The sequence below is a fragment of the Symphalangus syndactylus genome, chromosome 13 (assembly GCF_028878055.3).
Source record: "Symphalangus syndactylus isolate Jambi chromosome 13, NHGRI_mSymSyn1-v2.1_pri, whole genome shotgun sequence".
Classification (NCBI taxonomy): Eukaryota; Metazoa; Chordata; class Mammalia; order Primates; family Hylobatidae; genus Symphalangus; species Symphalangus syndactylus.
The window spans coordinates 115458306-115477491 of NC_072435.2; the positions used below are offsets into that span (position 1 = coordinate 115458306).

General features: G+C 43.8%; 1 protein-coding gene across 17 annotated transcripts in view; it reads right to left on the reverse strand.

Moving 5' to 3' along the window:
* CIT (citron rho-interacting serine/threonine kinase) overlaps positions 1-19186 on the reverse strand; it is a 191867-nt gene that overhangs the window by 85101 nt on the left and 87580 nt on the right. For 14 of the 17 annotated variants that reach the window (XM_063614616.1, XM_063614612.1, XM_055239768.2 and 11 more), the window contains exons 11-18: positions 14261-14366; positions 13209-13352; positions 11819-11938; positions 6403-6573; positions 6088-6138; positions 5516-5569; positions 1987-2127; positions 3-128 (exon numbers count right to left, since the gene is read on the reverse strand). In XM_063614616.1, the coding sequence (XP_063470686.1) occupies positions 3-128; positions 1987-2127; positions 5516-5569; positions 6088-6138; positions 6403-6573; positions 11819-11938; positions 13209-13352; positions 14261-14366 (913 nt within the window). The remainder of the gene's footprint in view (positions 1-2; positions 129-1986; positions 2128-5515; positions 5570-6087; positions 6139-6402; positions 6574-11818; positions 11939-13208; positions 13353-14260; positions 14367-19186) is intronic. The other 3 variants (XM_055239770.2, XM_055239771.1, XM_055239769.1) reach the window with 1 other exon arrangement.

Genomic DNA, 19186 nt, shown 5'->3' on the forward strand with positions numbered 1-19186 from the left:
ACCAGAATTTTATCAGCCATCTGCTGGATCTGTTGGGATTTTGTCTGGATGTCATCCTTCAGTCTGTTTTCTCTACGCTCCATGGTCTCTAGTCTCTTTACCTTGTTCTCCAGAGAATGGCGGCGTTCCTGTAGATCATGAATCAATCAGAGAGTTTTAATGGAGTAACCGCTATGGGCATAACACCTGCACCGAGGGAAAGAGCCCTCAAGAAGCATACACTCGAGTCAGGAAGAAAAGTGTCAAGCACCCGAAGCAACAGCAGAGAAAATAAGACTCTATAATCCAGGTACTCAGTTGTGTAGGTTACAAGAGTGCATTCATTCATTCAAATATTTACCAAGCACCTACTATCTGCAAAGTGCCACCTAGGCATCACGGAAAATACAGAGGAAGATGGCATCATTCCTGCCCTTGGAGGAGATAAGATAAACACAAATAATCGTAATATAGGTTAAGAGGAGGAAGAACCATAAAGCAAAGAGGTACAAAGTGCTGCAGGAGGTTGCAGGCAGGAAAGAGGACTTTTAATTGGACAGTTGAGCAGAGACATCAGAGAGGCGTGAGCTCTGGAGGGGGGTGGTATATGGTGTTTTGCAGGAGGAAGGACAGGAGAGGAGGGGGAAGATGTTTCAGACAAAAGGAGACACACTAGCAGAAACAGGAGTAGTCAAGAGCCAGTCTGGGCCCCAAGGGAAGCCTGGAATGGCTATAGCACAGCACATGTTAAGGGGAAGGGCAGGTGAAAAGCAGAAAGGTCAAAGGTTGAGGGTTTCAGACACCAGGCTCAGGGGTACACCTGAGCATTATGGAACCCCTGAAAGGTTTGGGATGGGGCAGGGAATGCTGAGAACTCTGGTCCTTGAGGTCCATGAATCTTTCACTGTGTGAACTAGCTGGAAGGAAGGAGAAGCTGGAGGCAGATGGCCAAGAAATTATTAGATTTGCTCAGCTAAGAGGAGTGGGCTTGGACTACAAGGAGGGCTACAGAAATGGGAAGCAGGAGATGAACAGGGGATGTATGGCTGCATTTATAGGATGGAGGGACTCACTGAATGGTGGGGTCCAGAGAAAACGAAATGACACCAAGGTTTCAAGCCTGGAATGACCAGATGAATGATGGTGGCCCTGCCTGGCATGAGGAGAGTGAGAAGGGAAACCAGCTTGCCGGGGAAGAGACAGCTCATTCTAAATCTGATGCACCATTCAGACACCCAGTTGGAATTTAGGGGAGCTGGGGGAAATGCAGACGAATGTGGGTGAGGATGGCCCAAAAGAGACATGTACCAGGAGGTTCACACCAAGAATGTGACAGGAAAAATCAAAAGATCCAGCAATAGGAGGAGGGTGAAATCGACTATGGCACACCCCTTCTGTGGGACAAACACCAAGGGGCAGAGGAGGCAGATACGAGTAAAGGAGAAGAATTGCTTTTTATCCTATATTCTTCTGTACTGTTTTAAGTTTTTTGCAATGAAAAGGCATTCATGTGGTTCTGGTAAAATTATACAAATGATTTCAACAACAACAACAACAAAGAATTTGAAGTAGAGAAGAGGCCCAAAAATATAGATCTGAGAGTCATTGACACGCAGGTAATAGGTGAAGCCTTGAAAATTAATATGCTATTAATATCGTGGAGGGGAAAGGCAAGGAAAAAACAGAGGGAAGAGAAAGAAAAAACCAGTGATGGAGCTTCGGTTAACCTATAAAAATCAAAATTCTCCCAGATTAGTGAGTAGGTCAGAGGAAAATAAACAGAAAGAAAAAGCTTCTATGAAGACATCTTTCTACTTGAAGCTGCTATGGCAAATCTTTCTTTCCCCTGGGGGGAAATGATTCCCAGCCTCTCAGCTTTCAAATTGATCTTCAAAAGGGAAAGCAGCTTTGGTCAAACATAAGCAAGTGATGGTCTGGCAGTTTCTTTCCTTGGCCACAGCCAAAGGCCGAGGCCGCTGGGGCCTGGGCTGGAGGTTCCTGGCTCACCTCAGCTTCCACCAGCTTCTTTCTGATGCCTTCAGAAGAATCCTCTCGGTTCTGCAGCTTCTCCAGCTCCCTCTCGGCTCGCTCCTTTGCCTGGCGGATATTCTGCAGCAGCTCGGTGGCCTCCGTGCTGGCTTTTACAGCCTAGGAAGAGAGGAGGAAAAGGAGATAGGTGGCCAAATTTATTCATATAAAAAGATGGTGGCCGGGTGCGGTGGCTCACGCCTGTAATCCCAGCACCTTGGGAGGCCAAGGCGGGCAGATCACGAGGTCAGGAGATCGAGACCATCCTGGCTAACACAGTGAAACCCCGTCTCTACTAAAAAAATACAAAAAATTAGCTGGGCACGGTGGCGAGCGCCTGTAGTCCCAGCTACTCGGGAGGCTGAGGCAGGAAAATGGCGTGAACCCAGGAGGCAGAGCTTGCAGTGAGCCGAGATAGCGCCACTGCACTCCGGCCTGGGCAAAAGAGCGAGATTCTGTCTCAAAAAAAAAAAAAGATGGTGACAGTATGTTCTGCGCACGTGTATCCCAGAACTTAAAGTATAATCTTAAAAAAAAAAAAAAAGATAGTGACAGTGTCCTAAATAAAAAAAGCAGGTAATACTGAATTTACCATTTGTCAAAACAAATACACAATCATTTAATTCTGTATTTCATTATTCTTAGGTGAACTTTTTTTAACATCACTGAATTTGAAATCTATCCTACAATTAAAATTGATGTAATTTTCTTTCTTGGGGTATATAAGAAAATGGTGTATCTGACAATCATTAGCATCTTCAATTCCTTCAATTCGATGCAACGTAGTGAATGAAAATAGAACTAAATGGATTGATCTACCCAGTTATCAATGTATTTGCCTCTAAGCATTAATTTTCTCCTTATTTTAATTATCTCATTTTTTTTTTATTTTTTTATTTTTTTATTTTTTTGAGACAGAGTCTCGCTCTGTCGCCCAGGCTAGAGTGCAGTGGCGCAATCTCGGCTCACTGCAAGCTCCGCCTCCCGGGTTCACGCCATTCTCCTGCCTCAGCCTCTCCGAGTAGCTGGGACTACAGGCGCCCGCCACCACGCCCGGCTAATTTTTTGTATTTTTAGTAGAGACGGGGTTCCACTGTGGTCTTGATCTCCTTTGTTAATTTTCCTATGGGAAATATTGAGATATACTGGGTTAAAACAAATATATCATTCAAATGACTTCACCTGTTTTGCTTTTTTTTTTTTTTTTTTTTTTTGATACGGAGTTTTGCTCTTCTTGCCCAGGCTGGAGTGCAACGGCGCAATCTCAGCTCACTGCAACCTCCGCCTCCCGAGGTTCAAGTGATTCTCCTGCCTCAGCATCCCGAGTAGCTAGGATTACAGGCATGCGCCACCATGTCCAGCTAATTTTGTATTTTTAGGAAAGACGGGGTTTCACCATGTTGGTCAGGCTGGTCTCGAACTCCTGACCTCAGGAGTTCGCCTCAGCCTCCCAAAGTGCTGGGATTATAGGCATGAGCCACCATGCCAGGCCTGTGTTTGCTGTTTTTAAATGTGGCTACTAGAAAATTTTAAATTACATCTGTGAGTAATATTTGTGGCTCCCTCACACTTTGATTGGAGAGCAGAGTTCTAGATGGAGACATGCGTCCTCTCATAAGCTTTCAGCTAAAGAGGGCCATGAGGGCTTTCATTAGAGAGCTCAAGAATAAGGAAGCAGGGAGCAAATAGTGGATAAGCAAAATGCAGTATATCTATAAAATGGAATATGATTCCACCTTAAGCAGGAAGGAAATTCTGATACATGCTACAACATGAATGCAACTTTAGGACATTATGCTAAATGAAATAAGCCAGTCATAAAAGGACAAACACTATGATTCCAGTTATATGAGGTATATAATGTAGTCAAAATCATAGACACAGAAAGTAGAAAGGTAGGGGGATGAGAGGAATTCCTATTTGGTGGTTATAGAGTTTCAGTGTAACAAGACAAAAACGTTCGAGAGATCCATTGCCCAGTAATGGGAATAAACTTAGCACAACTGAACTGTACACTTAAAAATGGTTAAGATGGTAATTTAATGTTACGTGGTTTTTTTTTACCACAATTTTAAAAAAGAAGAAGGAGGAGGAGGAAGAGCTCTATTAAACCAAGCCAGCAAACACATTCACAAACATTCTCGATGCCAAAGGTACGTCCCACAACCACATTCATTCTGGCCCTTCCATTAAGCATTTCCAGTGTTCAACTAAAGAAAGGGCTTGAAAATTGCTCTTAAATGTTCTCATCACAAAAAATTTAAGAAGAATGTGAGGTGACAGATCTGTTAGCTGGCTTGACTTAATCATTTCACGATATGTGTGTGTGTGTGTATATACATCACATTGCATACTATAAGTATATGCAGTTATTATTTGCCAATTATACCTTAATGAAGCTAAGGAAAAAATTAATAAAAATTTTAAAAACAAGATAAAATGGTCAGGTACAGTGGCTCATGCCTGTAATCCCAGCATCTTGGGAAGCAATGGCAGGTGGAACACTTGAGTCCAGGTGTTTGAGACCAGCCTGGGCAACATGGCAAAATCCTATCTCTACAGAAAATACAGAAAATCAGCTGGGCGTAGTGGTGCACACCTGTAGTCCCAGCTACTCAGGAGGCGGAGGTGGGAGGATCACCTGAGCCTATGAAGTCAAGGCTGCAGTGAGCCATGATCATGCCCTGCACTCCAGCCTGGATGACAGAGTGAGACCCTGCCCCCAAAAAGTTAAATAAGTTGGCCAGGAGCAGTGGCTCATGCCTGTAATCCCAGCACTTTGGGAGGTCAGGAGTTCAAGACCAGCCTGACCAACATGGTGAAACCCCGTGTCTATTAAAAATACAAAAATTAGCCGGGCGTGGTGGCACACGCCTGTAATCCCAGCTATTCCGGGGGCTGAGGCAGGAGAATCGCTTGAACCCAGGAGGCAGAGGTTGCAGTGAGCCAAGATCGCACCACTGCACTCCAGCCTGGACAACAGAGCAAGACTCCATCTCAAAAAAAATTTTTCTTAATTAAATAATTAATGAAATAAAAGGGCCATTAGCACAAACTTTGCAGGATGCTATAAACCAAACCCACGTCCCTTCCCAGTCACGTGACAACCCCATGGCTCCTCCAGCCTTCTGCAGGGCAGGCCTCCTGCTGGCAGAAAGCAGTCTGGGTGGGGAACTGCTTCTCTTACAAATGTGCATAAATGAGGTGCCAGGCCCCCTGAGGCGAGAGATGCAGGCCTCTTGGGTTCTGTCGTAGTATAATTAGAACTTTTACTTGAGAGTCTCACACAGCTTGGTTTTTAAAAATAAACACTGCTGACATGTCTCAAAAGGAAAAACTATATTCAGAACTCTGATATTTTCAGGTAATCGCTCACTCCCCCTTCATTTTCCTCAGCGCTGGGTGACTAATTCTGTTTCTTTCATCTTTTGTGCTCTGGGACAAGAAAGATGTTTGGAAAGGAGGTGTGGTGGGGGGGTAAGTTCCTGAAAAATCACCTTGGGCTTACCTTCTCCAGTTTCTCTTGGAGCTCCTGAATTTTGAGCTGCTGCTCAGCATTGATCTATAATTAAAATCCCAGGAAATAAAGCAAAAGGCAAATCAGCATTAACATCTTGCTACATTTATTGCAGTCCTATTCTCTTGAGGTTTCTATGGGGTCTTTTTCTTTGGGTTTCCAGAACCTACTAAGGGAGAGGAAGAACAATGGCCTCTCAGGGAAGACTTTGTCCCAGTGCAAAGCTCCAAGTTGATGATGCATGTAGGACCAGCAACATACAAATGGCAAAAAGAGAAAGTCGCTCAGTCCTTTAAGACAATAACAGTTTTCATATATGTTTTACTAAGTGTCTGGGTTTGTTGCTGTGGGCAGGCATGACAAAAATGAGCTGTCTTTTACCTCTTTTAGAGCCATAAAGTGAAATGTGGTCACCCAAACGTGGACTATCAAAATAAGCCTCGAAGAGAGGTCTCTATTCATTGACGAAGAATACTCTTCATCAATGATGGGCCACTGATAATAACATGAAAAAAGTTATCTACCCAAAATATTAGTAGCAAAACCAGTCATGGAAAGTATACCTTCTCCAGTTTCGCATATTCTCCCACTTCAGGCTTCCCTTGATCTTTAGCCTGTAATTAAAAAGATACAACATATTGGGAAATTTCAACAACCGAAAAAAAGTCGTGTAGACTACTTTCTTGGTCTCTGTGACCAAGATAATAATAGTAAATAAGAATAATGTTATCTTCTGTAAATAAAGACCAAGAGTTTTCCAAGGTATCCTACTATTTCTCAAACTAGGTTGTTTCTCATTAAACTAGGTTCTCCTTTTTCTTGCTAAGATCATGTACGATTTTACCCAAAAAGCACCCTCCTGGAGGGTGGCTGACTACCTTCAACAGTTTATGCTGACATTCTGTTGCTTTCCGCTTGAATTCTTCAGCAGCAAGCCGAGACTCTCTCAGCTCAGATTCGTAGAGATCACTCCGTCTTCTTGCTGAGACAAGGTCCTCTTCCAACTGATTCATCATCAACCTCATTTCTTCCACTTGAGCCTGGTACTCCTAAAGAGCAGGCAATGGAATAAAAGAGAACTTTAGAACTCCAAAAGGAATAGACAGGCAGTGAGGATGGAAGAGTATTAACCACACAGGGAAGATGCACAGTGAAGAGAGATTGGCAAAGAAAAGACCTGGCCGGGTGCAGTGGCTCACACCTGTAATCCCAGCACTTTGGGAGGCCAAGGCGGGTGGATCACCTGAGGTCAGGAGTTCAAGACGAGCCTGGCCAACATGGTGAAACACTGTCTCTACTAAAAATACAAAAATTAGCTGGGTGTGGTGGTGCGGGCCTATAGTCCCAGCTACTTGGGAGACTGAGGCAGGAGAATCGCTTGAACCCGGGAGGCAGAGGTTGCAGTGAGCCGAGATCATGCCACTGCACTCCAGCCTGGGCGACAGAGCATGACTCTGTCTCAAAAAAAAAAAAAAAAAACACTATTTTAATGTAAAGCATATGTCATTAGCAAAACCACTGGGAACACACAGGCAAATCACACCATACAATATGCATATAACCTTAAGGCATAACACAGGAGAGCCGAAAGGGATGTTCTTTAAACAACAAGGATAAACTGCTTACGTGTAGTTTTCCGCCAAGGGTAATCATTTATATAGATTTGTTCTTTAGAAGTCATGTGCTCCTAACACAAATTAGATATGGTACTAGTTTTAAAATTAACCTTTCAGACAGCACAAGAGGGTAATTGAAAATCTCAGTGGAAAGAATTCTGGAAGGTGAAACTCATCATGTCAGTTTCTCACCATTAATTTTTCTGGGCCCAAAACTGAATGATGACCATAACGTCGCTCCTGCAATGCAAGTCACCCTGAAATCTGGAAGAGGCACAAAACACTGGCTTCGGTCAAAATAACTTGTGAGAAAAATTCCAAGGAAAGAACCCTCCTGTTCCCTTGAGCAAACCCTTTAAGTGATCCAAACAGCCCAACCTTTTCCAAAATGCATTTCTAAAAGCAAAACATTTATACTGAAGTTCCTCAGAACTGAGCTCACCAGAAGAAATCGCCGGTGATTTTGAAAACTTTTGGACAAAGTATAAAAACATTCTGCGTTAGCAAAAATCAAGGCTAAGTATAAGGATTATGAATGAGCATTTATGTAATCCAAGGTGACTTGTGGGGTGAGGACGAGAGAGATACGAAATGAAATGAACAAGGAATTGAATCAAGAATGTCTTTGAAAATCACAATATTCAGTAACATCTCTGAGATCCATTCTCCCAAGTAATAATTGGTGAGGAATATTTGAATATTTCTCCCAAGAAATAATCGATTGAGCAAGGATATTCTTTTAACTGATAAATTGCAATTTTTGAATAACAGGGTATAAAGGAAACCTTTTATCCCATTGTAGTAGGCGACCCCCCCAGAGCGTATTAAAGGGGATGTGCTGCTCTTATGAAAATTGGATGGTTTCCATGCAAGCACACCTCTCCCTCTATTATCTGTAAACGGGAAAGGGAAAAACAGCCCAAAATGGAACACGGGTCTCATTTCACTCTCTCCCACCCAAAACCATACTGTTATTGAAGGTCAATCCTCAGAATCATGGGGCACACAGGTTTCCTGGGTCATGCATACTAAGCAGGCGATGCTGGATTATATAACTAAAGGTCTTTATAACCTGTTCACAATTATCTAAACTCACAGGGCAGGCCAGGCACGGTGGTTCATGCCTGTAATCCCAGCACTTTGGGAGCCCGAGGCGGCAGATCACTTGAGCTTAGGAGTTTGAGACCAGCCTGGCCAACATAGTGAAACCCCATCTCTACAAAATATACAAAAATTAGCCAGACATGGTGGTGGGCACCTGTAATCCCAGCTACTTGGAAGGCTGAGACAGAAGAATTGCTTGAACCCGGGAGGCAGAGGTTGCAGTGAGCTGAGATTACGCCACTGCCCTCCAGCCTGGGTGACAGAGCAAGACTCTATCTCAAATTAATTCATTAATTAATTCACAGGCCAGAACATGAGCTGTATGTGAAATGGAACATTGGTTTTTCTGGACTCCCTCAACCAGAGCCATATTTGGCTTTCATAGCTGTGGGCACTGAGCCTGTCTTGCCTTCCTCCATAAAAATTAAAATTAAAAATTACATTTTACAGTTGTGCTCCTATAAATACAAAAATATTAACATCATCTATGAAAACAGTGTCTTTGACCTAAGCCCAACTTTTTTCTTCTGATGAAAAAATTAAAACATTTTGTGAGACCCTAAAAGTAAAGTGGTCCCTAGATACTGTGCCTGCTAGAGCTTATGGGAAAGCCAGTCCTGGCTACAGGCATCGACACCAAATCTTGAGCATCTTTTGTCCTCAAGCTCACTTTTCTTTCTTGAATTTATGTCGGCAAGAAGGGAATGTAATTTTTGTGTTTTGTCAAGAGCCAGGACAGAGTGTCTGTTCCTTCCCCCCAACATCTCTCTTCCCTGAGCTGTCAGCACATAAGAGGGAGGAAGGCAGGAACCAGGCAACCACTCTGTCAGCTCTCCAACCTCTCGGGGCACCCAGTCTGCTACAAGCATCAAAAGAAAATTCTAACTCATTTGTGGATCCTTTGATATTGTGCTGGATACTTCAAGGAAATCCTATAAATCTAGCAGCTAACCAAATCCCTGCTTCAGGAAAAACCTGAGAGGTGATCATCGGGTCTGTTTGCAAGATCAGCTGAGAGAGAGCTGTGGTATCTCAGGATGGAATGAAAGACTGGTAGGTGTGAGTCAGGTCAGGATGGGGAACTGCAGACAGGTTTCAAGGCCCGCCTAACGCAAGCCTTCTGAATGGAGCTTCAGAATTTTGTGGGGAGGAAGGATCAGGTATGATCCAATTCACTCAGAAACCATGGAACACAAGTGACTTCTGTGTTACCCACACTTTTGTCTCCTTTCCTGAGTAGGGGAGCAAGGAAGAAGCTGAAATTGCTAGCAGTGATCTAGGAATCACATTTCACATGAGTCTTTGAAGTGTTTTTCTTTTAAACCAAATCTAAATATTCTAGAGGGGGTAGCTAGGTGGAAGTAAAATATTTTTTTAAAAAATGAAGAGCCGGCCAGGTGCAGTGGCTCATGCCTGTAATCTCAGCACTTTGGGAGGCCAAGGTGGGCAGATCACGAGGTCAGGAGTTCGAGACCAGCCTGACAAACATGGTGAAACCCCGTCTCTACTAAAAATACAAAAATTAGCTGGGTGTGGTGGCGTGCACCTGTAGTCCCAGCTACTCAGGAGGCTGAAGCAGGAGAATCACTTGAACCCAGCCGGTGGAGGCTGAAGTGAGCCGAAACTGCACCACTGTACTCCAGCCTGGGTGACAGAGCGAGACTCCATCTCAAAAAAATAAAGAGCCATATAGAAAGTTAGATCTTTAAGAGAAAGATCAGGGAATAAATCCCAAGTCTAGAAAAAACCAATATGCCACAAACCAAATACTGAAAGTTTGCTGCAAGCATTAAAAGCTTTCTCCCGGTCTACAAACATCCTGCTCTCACAAAACTTACCAAAAGTCATAAAATAAATCGTTGTTCCGATGAAAAATCAAATCTGAAACCACGTTTCTTCCCCACAATGGAACTTTTAGCAGTCATTAAATCTAAGACTCCACATGCATGCCAACTGTCGTATGAATCATAAAAGACACGTCTTTGAACTCGGCCACCAACATACACCTTTTCAAAACGTCCTGATAATTCCGTTTCTAAGGAATCTGTGGACACCAGCTGCTCCCTCTGGTGGCCAAACACAGCTTTCATTTCCCCAGGATGTCACCAAAAGTAAATTTCCAGGTATGTTGAACTAATGGGAGAAAATGATTCCTACCTCTTGAAACTTTTGGGATGAAAAACTATGTTGATAAAAGGAGCATGAGTCAACTGTCAAAGCAGATTTCTCAAAGCCAATGTGCAGCCTTCAAAACCTCTAAGACTGCATTATTCAGAGATCTGATAATCCTTTACAGGGTTTCCTTCCTATGCACATTTATTTATAATGTTTTTATCAAGCAACAGAATATTAACCGATCACAACTTTAAAATATTCAGATGATAAATATATTATGCCAACAAAACTCCAAAGACAGTAATTCTTTTTTTAAAGAGTAATTAATGGATAGAGTTATTTGCAGAAGTTTCTTGCATTAGCTCCAGCCAGATGGCTAAGTTTGTGCTACCCAGAGATAGAAATGTTCATTTCTATCAATGTTTCCATTAGATTTTCTGAAGTGAATGAGAGTTGCCTGGCAGCTGATAGTTCAGCTCTCCAATTGCTCACTGCCATCTCTTCATTAAAGTCTCTATTTACAGTTTTTCAAGACACAAAAACCCATGCTAAAAAGGAAACAATGAGGCAATACAAAAATGAGCCATTTAGAAAGAAAACCCATTTAGAAAGAAAAAAAAAGAGTGGGCTTTTTAAAGGTCTCGATTCTCCTTTCTGAAAACACAGAGGACAGCCTTCTGCACTCAGATATGCAGTGTTAATCCTGACTTGACCTTGACCAGAATGGTTCAAACTTCCCTTCTAGAATATTTCTTTATATAAGTAAAACTATGAATTAGCCTGGCTTCACTCAAAAACTTAAAGTGCATCTGAGAAGCTATTAAAACATTTAATTGTTTTTAACCATCTAAAGCAGGGATTGGCAAACTTTTATTGTAAAAAGCCAGATAGTAAGTAGTTTCAGCTTTGCAGGCCACATGGTCTCTGTAACAACCACTCACCTCTGACTTTGTAGCCTGAAAGCAGCCAGGGCCGATATGCAAATTACCAAGCATGGCTGTGTTCCAAAAAAAAATACTTTATTTATGGAGACTGAAATTTGAATTTCATATAAATTTCAAATGTCATGAAATATTGTTTTTCTTTTGATTTTTTTTCCAACTGTTTAAAAACGTAACCCCATTCTTAGCTTGTGGGCCATAGAAAATAGGTGTTGGACCAGCTTTGCCCCACAGGCTGAAGTTTGCCCACTCTTGCTCTAAATCTACATCTTTATTTTTAAAAGCAGACATTATGGGGTATCAGCTTCAAAAGGAGCTGGAACAAGCATTCTATGATGTATATAAATTATGAGAAATCTGAAGTTTCTGAATGACCTACATACCTGTCTCTCTTCCACTCTGCCCCCACCCTTTCTCTCTCTCCCTTTCTTCCTGTTTCTCTCTCAAACATGCCTCTCCTGAAATTAGAGGTCCAAGCGAGCCGAGATGCCGCTGTGATCCCAGGCAAGCAGGCCTACCTGCTCTTTGATTTCTTGGAGCTTCCGGCTCTGCTCTCTGATATCATGGAGAAGCTGCAGTGCTTTGTCATCCTCCTGGGACACCTCCATCCGTGCTTGCTCCAAACTTCGCTTTAAGCTCTGCAGAAAGCAAAAATTTTAATAGGGATGCCCTGTGGATCCTGCTTTGTTTGAAAAGACTCATTAAGAGAGCTGCAAGCTGCTTCGCAGACATCAGGACGGTTTCAAGTGACGGACCACAGTTCACAATTTCCAGTTGGTTGCCGATTCCGGTTTCCATCCTGTAAAACCCCTTGGTTCAAGAAACATCATCTCAACCTGGTGACCTTAGGGATCCAGCTGGAAACTGCATCAGCCTGTCTCCTGCCACCATTTACCTGTCCTAGGAGATACTTACTTGCATGTTCAGGACTAAAACCTATTAAGACCCAGTAGCTATTACAGCCACCATGTGGATGGCTACAAAGTGTTTTCTACAGTTATTTGTGGGCCCTAAAGTACATATGCCTCTTTCAGAGTAGCAATGACTTCATATCCTCTGCCCAGTTGTCGTTTAAGACTCCAAGTGGTCTATTTCTACCTCCTGGCTTATTTTTCCTGGACACCTTTCATCCATAAGAATCCCTTAATGCTTCAATGGCACTGAAATCTATATCTGAAATACATAGCTGAATAACTTCACCCACCACTGAAAGGCAGCCAAGTCTGGAATGGAAACATAGCAGTTATTCTTAATCAGCCACGTTCTATAGATTTCCTCTCCCTTGTGAAAAAAACTTTAGAAATGTGTGATTCAACTTCTTAAGACTGTTTAATTGGGCACATTAAAAAAACACCTGAATGAAAAATTTCACAAGACAATGGAGAAGAAGACAGTCTGCTCTTGTGAAGGAAAGAAAAAACGAAAGTCACATGGTAAATAATGACAGAGGGTCTGAGTTTTCAAGGCTATTTTCTTGTCACTACACTAGTTCTGGCCAATGGAAAATTTGATGTCAGGAAGATTGAAAGTAAGTTTTCTTGTACATAGTTGGGAGTCTGGTTCTCAAGGCTGCTCATGTCACACACAACGCAGACCAGAGAGGCTGGGATGGGAGATGTTAAGATCTTCTGCAACTTGCGGCAAAGATGGATTACTCCCATCTCCAGACTCCGTGTATCAGCAGTCTACCTGCACTTTCTGCTGGAAATGAGTCCCATCTCATTTCTTGGGGACCTTACACCTGGCTCTCACTACTCTGCAAAACACAGATCTTGCTTTTGTGCTCTCCCTCTCTCTACTCTCTGCCATTGGCTGTGATGTGCCTCATGGAGCCATCATGAAACAGGATGAGACACACACAACAGGAAGTGCCACCTTCAAGGGAAGGGGGCTTCAGGGAAGGCTCACACTGCATTCTGTGATGTAGGTAGCAAGGTCCTGCTCCAGGAGGGATCTCTGAGTCTCAGAGGCCTTCAGCTCCACCTCCTTCTGACTAAGCACAGCCTCCACCTCTGACACTCTCCGATGTAACCGGGTCATTTCCTGCTCCATCTGAAATAAACACATCGACAGGTTAAAAAGGCCCGTGGAGGTTCATTAGGAGCAATCACATCTCAAGTAGCCTCCGAAACCACCTGGTGGTCTGGGCTAAGGCTAATTCACCAAAAGTTAAGTTGGGATGGAAATACCATTGTTTCTTCGCCCAGGAGCGCACAGTTCTTCGTTAAGGACAGTCACCAAATGCTAAGTCACTCCTCTCATTCAAGTCCCGGTTCACACTTGATCACTTCTCTAACCCAGTTAGCAAGGAAGCCACAATCATCATTTTTCACCTGTTTGCTTTTGTTTTTGTTTTGTTTTTGCAGACGTCACTTTAATTTTATCCCAAATCCATCTTGATCCCCCCCCATCTCCTTGCAAAGATCTAGAGGACAAATCCAGGACAGGGCAAGGAGATATTTACTCGTCTGCACTCTTAGGAGTCCCAGGCAAGCAGTGACTTATTAGTTTCCAGAGCGTTGCCTCTGGGCAGGAACAGTGAATGTTAAGAGACGTTGAGCGTAATCAACACAGTGGCCGCAGTGACATAAGCAGGAGTTTTAAAAGACTAGGAAGAGAGACTTCGCAACACTCAAAGCAGATGGGATGTATCTCAGCCACAGGTGAGGACCCAGGCCACCTGCCGGAAGAAGCAGACATCTGGCTGGGTCATGCTGAGAAACGGACTGTTTAAATCCAGGGCCTCCTCTGGTTTACATTTAAATGATTTACAGCAACGGCAAGGCCCGAATTCATCTCCCTCTGAGCTGCTGGAGGCGCGACTTCAGCGAGGGCAGGAGCGCCTCACTCTCTACGGATCAGGCGGCTCAGAGCCAGCAGCGGCCCCGGGCGGATCCCTTGGCATATACGGATGGGAGGATCCTGGAGCAAGGAAGGAGGCCGGCTGCGGAAATAAATACCTTGTGACACTTGTCCTGAGAGTCTTGTAGCTCTTTGCTTTTGATGAGAAGTTTCTTTTCCATGGAGCTAGTCTTGGCAGGGGAGTCCAGACCCGACACAACAGACCTAGGTAGAGAAAAACCAGTGTCAAGGGGGCCAGCAGGTGGGCCTAAGAAGCTGCATTAGGAAGGTGCAACATTTGTTTCATTTTACAAAAACATCTCATGCTCTTGGTGTTAGGTCAAATAATGCCCCCTTCCGTTTCCCAAAGATGCCCATGTCCTAATCTCTGGAAGCTGTGAATATATTACCACACATGGCAAAAGGGACTTTGCAGATGGGATTTAAGTTATGGATCTTGGCATGGAAAGATTCTCCTGGGATATCTGGATGGGTACAATGAAATCACAAGGTTCCTTATAAGATGGAAGCAAAGATCAGAGTCACAGAGACCTGAAGATGTTACACCAATGGCTTTGAACACGGAGGAAGGGGCCACAAGCCAAGGAATGCAGGCAACCTCTAGAAGCTGGAAAAGGCAAGGAAACAGATTCTGCCCTAGAGCCTCCAGAGAGAGTGCAGCCTTGTCTACACTGATCTCAGCCCAGTAAAACTCATCCCGGACTTTTTTTTTTTTTTTTTTTGGAAACAGGGTCGCGTTCTGTTGCCCAGGCTGGAGTGCAGTGGTGCAACCTCGGCTCACTGCAACCTCCACCTCCTGGGCTCAAGCAATTCTCCTGCCTCAGCCTCCTGAGTAGTTGGGATTACAGGTGCTCGTGACCATGCCTGACTAATTTTTGTATTTTTAGTAGAGATGGGGTTTTACCATGTTGGCTAGGCTGGTCTGGAACTCCTGACCTCAAGTGATCCTGCCACCTCAGCCTCCCAAAGTGCTGGGATTACAGGCTTGAGCCACCACACCTGGCATCATCTTAGACTTCTGACCTCCAGAACTGTAAAATAATAAATGTGTGTTGTTTTAAGCCACTAAGTTTGTGGTCATTTGTTACAGTGGCCATGGGAAACTCATACACCTATTGGGCACTGGCTGCATACCTGGTTCTATTTGAATGCTAGATATATTTGAACTCTTTTTATTTTTGTTTTTTTTTCTTTTTTCCTTCACCGACAGACACATTTGAACTCTCTACTCCCCACAGCAACTCTATGAGGCAGATACAATTTATTATCCTCATTTTATATGAGGAAATTGAGGCCCAGAGAGGTTACGTAAACTGCCAGTTGATAAATGGTTTCTGCTGGTCTCAAGAGGGAGCTGGGGTAGACAAGTTGGCTGGATGCACTTGCTATATAACTCTTAGGAAAATATCACAAAAATAACATAGGATGCCCTCCTGAGAGTGGACAAAAAGGATGCTCCCCCCACAGAAAGGGCAAACTTACCCACACTCATCTATGTAACTCATGCACTGTGCCCAGAAGCAGTTAATTATGGGCAGAGATGAGAGAGAGATTCCAGGACAGCTGCCCTCAGTGGTTGGTACACTGGATATGAACACTGGGATTGGTGAAAGACAAGGCCAGAGCAACAGTGGCCAAAGGTTCTTATGCACAGAGAGATGTGGCAGAGCCCAACACTACCCCCAGGCCCATCTTTGTTGCCCTGGTAACGGGGTTGCGGAGCTGGTTGTCAGTGACCACTCAGATCTTACCAGCAGGTGTAAGTTCTGCTTTCTGCTGCCCCAAACTGCTTCCCTGACTAAAAGAGGTCAGTTCCCTGCAGCAATGCAAAACACCTCTCTCCCCGCAGCTCCTGGCAATGACAAGGGCTGGCTTGATAGTGCTGACTTGCTGTACTCCAGTGACAGCTTTCCACACTCACATTGTAGGACAGCCAAATGAGTCAACGCCCAGAGTCATGCTCCTCTGTTCAAAATCTCAGGCTGGGCACGGTGGCACATGCCTATAATCTCAACACTTTGGGAGGCTGAGGCAGAAGGATCACTTGAGGCCAGAAGTTCAAGACGGGCCTGGGCAACACAGCAATACCCTGTCTCTATTTTAAAAATAAATAAATAAATAAATAAATTATTTTTTGAAAGACAGTCTCACTCCGATGCCCAGGCTGGAGTGCGGTGGTCCCAGGTCACTGCAGCCTCGACTTCCCAGACTCAAGTGATTCTCCTACCTCAGTCTCCCAAGTAACTGGAACTATAGGCACGCACCACCACACCCAGCTGATTTTTGTATTTTTTGTAGACACGGGGTTTCTCCATGTTGTCCAGGCTGGTCTCGAATTCCTGGGCTCAAGCAATCCGCCCGCCTCAGCCTCCCAAAATGCTGGGATTACAGGTACCACACCCAGCCGTCTCTATAAAAAATGTTTAAAAATGAGTCGGGCATAGTGGCTCATGCCTCTAGTCCCAGCTACGTGGGAGGCTGGGGTGGGAGGATCGCTGGAGCCCAAGAGTTCAAGGCTACAGTGAGCTACGATTGTACCACTGCACTCCAGTCTGGGTAACACAGCAAGACCTTGTCTCTTAAAAAAAAAAACAAATAGGCCGGGCGCGGTGGCTCACGCCTGTAAGCCCAGCACTTTGGGAGGCCGAGGCGAGTGGATCACTAGGTCAGGAGATCCAGACCATCCTGGCTAACACGGTGAAACCCCATCTCTACTAAAAATACAAAAAATTAGCCAGGCGTGATGGCAGGCGCCTGTAGTCCCAGCTACTCGGGAGGCTGAGGCAGGAGAATGGCGTGAACCCGGGAGGCGGAGCTTGCAGTGAGCCAAGATGGCGCCACAGCACTCCAGCCTGGGCAACAGAGCAAGACTCTGTCTCAAAAAAAAAAAAAAAGCAAATAAATTGTAAAAAAGAAAAATCTGACCCCACTACTGACTAGTTATTTGACATCTCCAAACCTCAGTTTCCTCAATTGTAAAATGGGCATAATTACCAACCTACTTCAAAGAGTTCTTGGAAGGATTAAATGAAATAATGCATGTAATGCCCTCAGCACAGTGCCTGGCACACTGCAAGTGTTTGATAAATGTCACCTGTTACTACTGTCACTGTTGTTTTTTCCATTACTACCCATGCAGCTTCATAAACAGTACATGCCTCACAGGCCTAAAGCAATTGCTTAAAATGGTAAAACTCAGGGGGCTGAATTTGCTCTGTGCTATTATTCACGTTAAAACAAATGGTGATTATTCATAGAAATGGGCAACAGGGATTGGATCCAGAAATAAATCTTTTTAAAAATCTTACTTTTGGCTAGAAATTTTAACCAAGTTCTACGCTTCTCACCAGCCTGTTTTCTACCTAAATCTAGCCAACACACACACACACTCTCTCTCTCTTTTCCTTTTCATGTAAGATGAAATGCTTGGCATGGCCTTGAGCAAAATTCCTTTGCTATTTCCTTTATTCCTAATTGCACCTGGCTGGGTGGGCTAGAGAACAAGACCCAAACCACCCACGGAGAGAGTGATGATCCACAGACTGGGTCCCTGGTCCTTCAGAGATCAAAAGTCACCCACATGTCACGAAGTCACATGCATGACATGCATCAGGGATGACAACACAGGTCACAGCTCCTTCTGCTTAAGCAAAAAACTGGCACCCTTTAAAAGAACGATGACATGGGTGCATGATGATAGGTAGGATGTGGCTTGAAAAACTTAATGACACACAGAAGGCTGGCCCCAGTGGGGCTTCCTGTTTAAAGTGCACTGCTATGGGTACAAAACAGATTGCTTTTTCACCCCCCACCAAAAAAAAAGAAAGGCACTTTTAGGTCACTTATCAATGGGCCCAGAAGTGAGGAGATGTGCAGCCCCCACCCGCCGGCACTCGAAGGAGACCATGCGACAGCCCTCCTCACCCGAGGTCCAACCCCTTCATTCTGCTATTCTATGTTTGACAAATGCTCACTGTTTAGAAGTTCTAAGTACAGCAATTAAGAGCTCTTCAGAATAAAGGTGCTAAAGAAATCTTTTTCTTTAAGAATAAATAAAAATCGCATCTAAAAAAAAAAGCTAGAGTAAGAATGCTATGACTAAGCTGCGTGTGTAGCAACAATCCCATAAACAATCATGGGATTAGAGGACGAGGCTGGAGAGTAAAGGTTATCAGGCTTCCTACACCTTCCCTGGTGCTCAATGCAGGTACACATTAGAATCACTTGGAGACCTTTTAAAAAACACCTGATGTGTAGGCCCCATTCAGACGAATTAAATCAGAGAGTCAGACAGATTTGGGGTGTGGCCCCCGGAAGCAACATTTGTATTAAGCCACTGAGTGATTGTAATGTACAGACAGGATTAAGAACCATGGTGCTAATTCGAAGAAAGTGCTTCTGATTTAGGGTCTAGCCACTTAAAACTCATTGTATGACCATCCCCAGCATTTAGTTCCATGTGGTATTTTGGCCAGACCATTTGATACTGGTGTCTTTTCGTCACTCTTTAAGAACCCAATTTTGAAATTAATGGCAGTGGGCTATGAATTGCAAAACAATATACAGGTATTAGATAATGATTAAAGCCTATTCTCCCCAGTGTTAATAATTCAGTTAAAATATACCATTTCCATGAATTTCTATAAAAGAAATATAATACAGATAGACATGGCTTAATTTAAAATGTTTATATTCTATTCATTTTTCATGTAGACATGGGGCAATTCAATCTCTAGCATCAATGGTAAGTTCTCAGTATGTATTTCTTGAGCACATATATCCTCCCCAACAAATATTCTGAAATATTACAATTTATTTCCTTTTTCTAAGATTTTCTTTTTTTGTTTTTGTTTTTGAGACGGAGTCTCACTCCGTCACCAGGCTGGAGTGCAGTGGCACAATCTCGGCTCACTGCAACCTCCACCTCCCAGGTTCAAGCGATTCCCCTGCCGCAGTTCCCGAGTAGCTGGGACTACAGGCCCACGTCAGCACTCCCAGCTAATGTGTTTTTTTTTTTTTTTTTG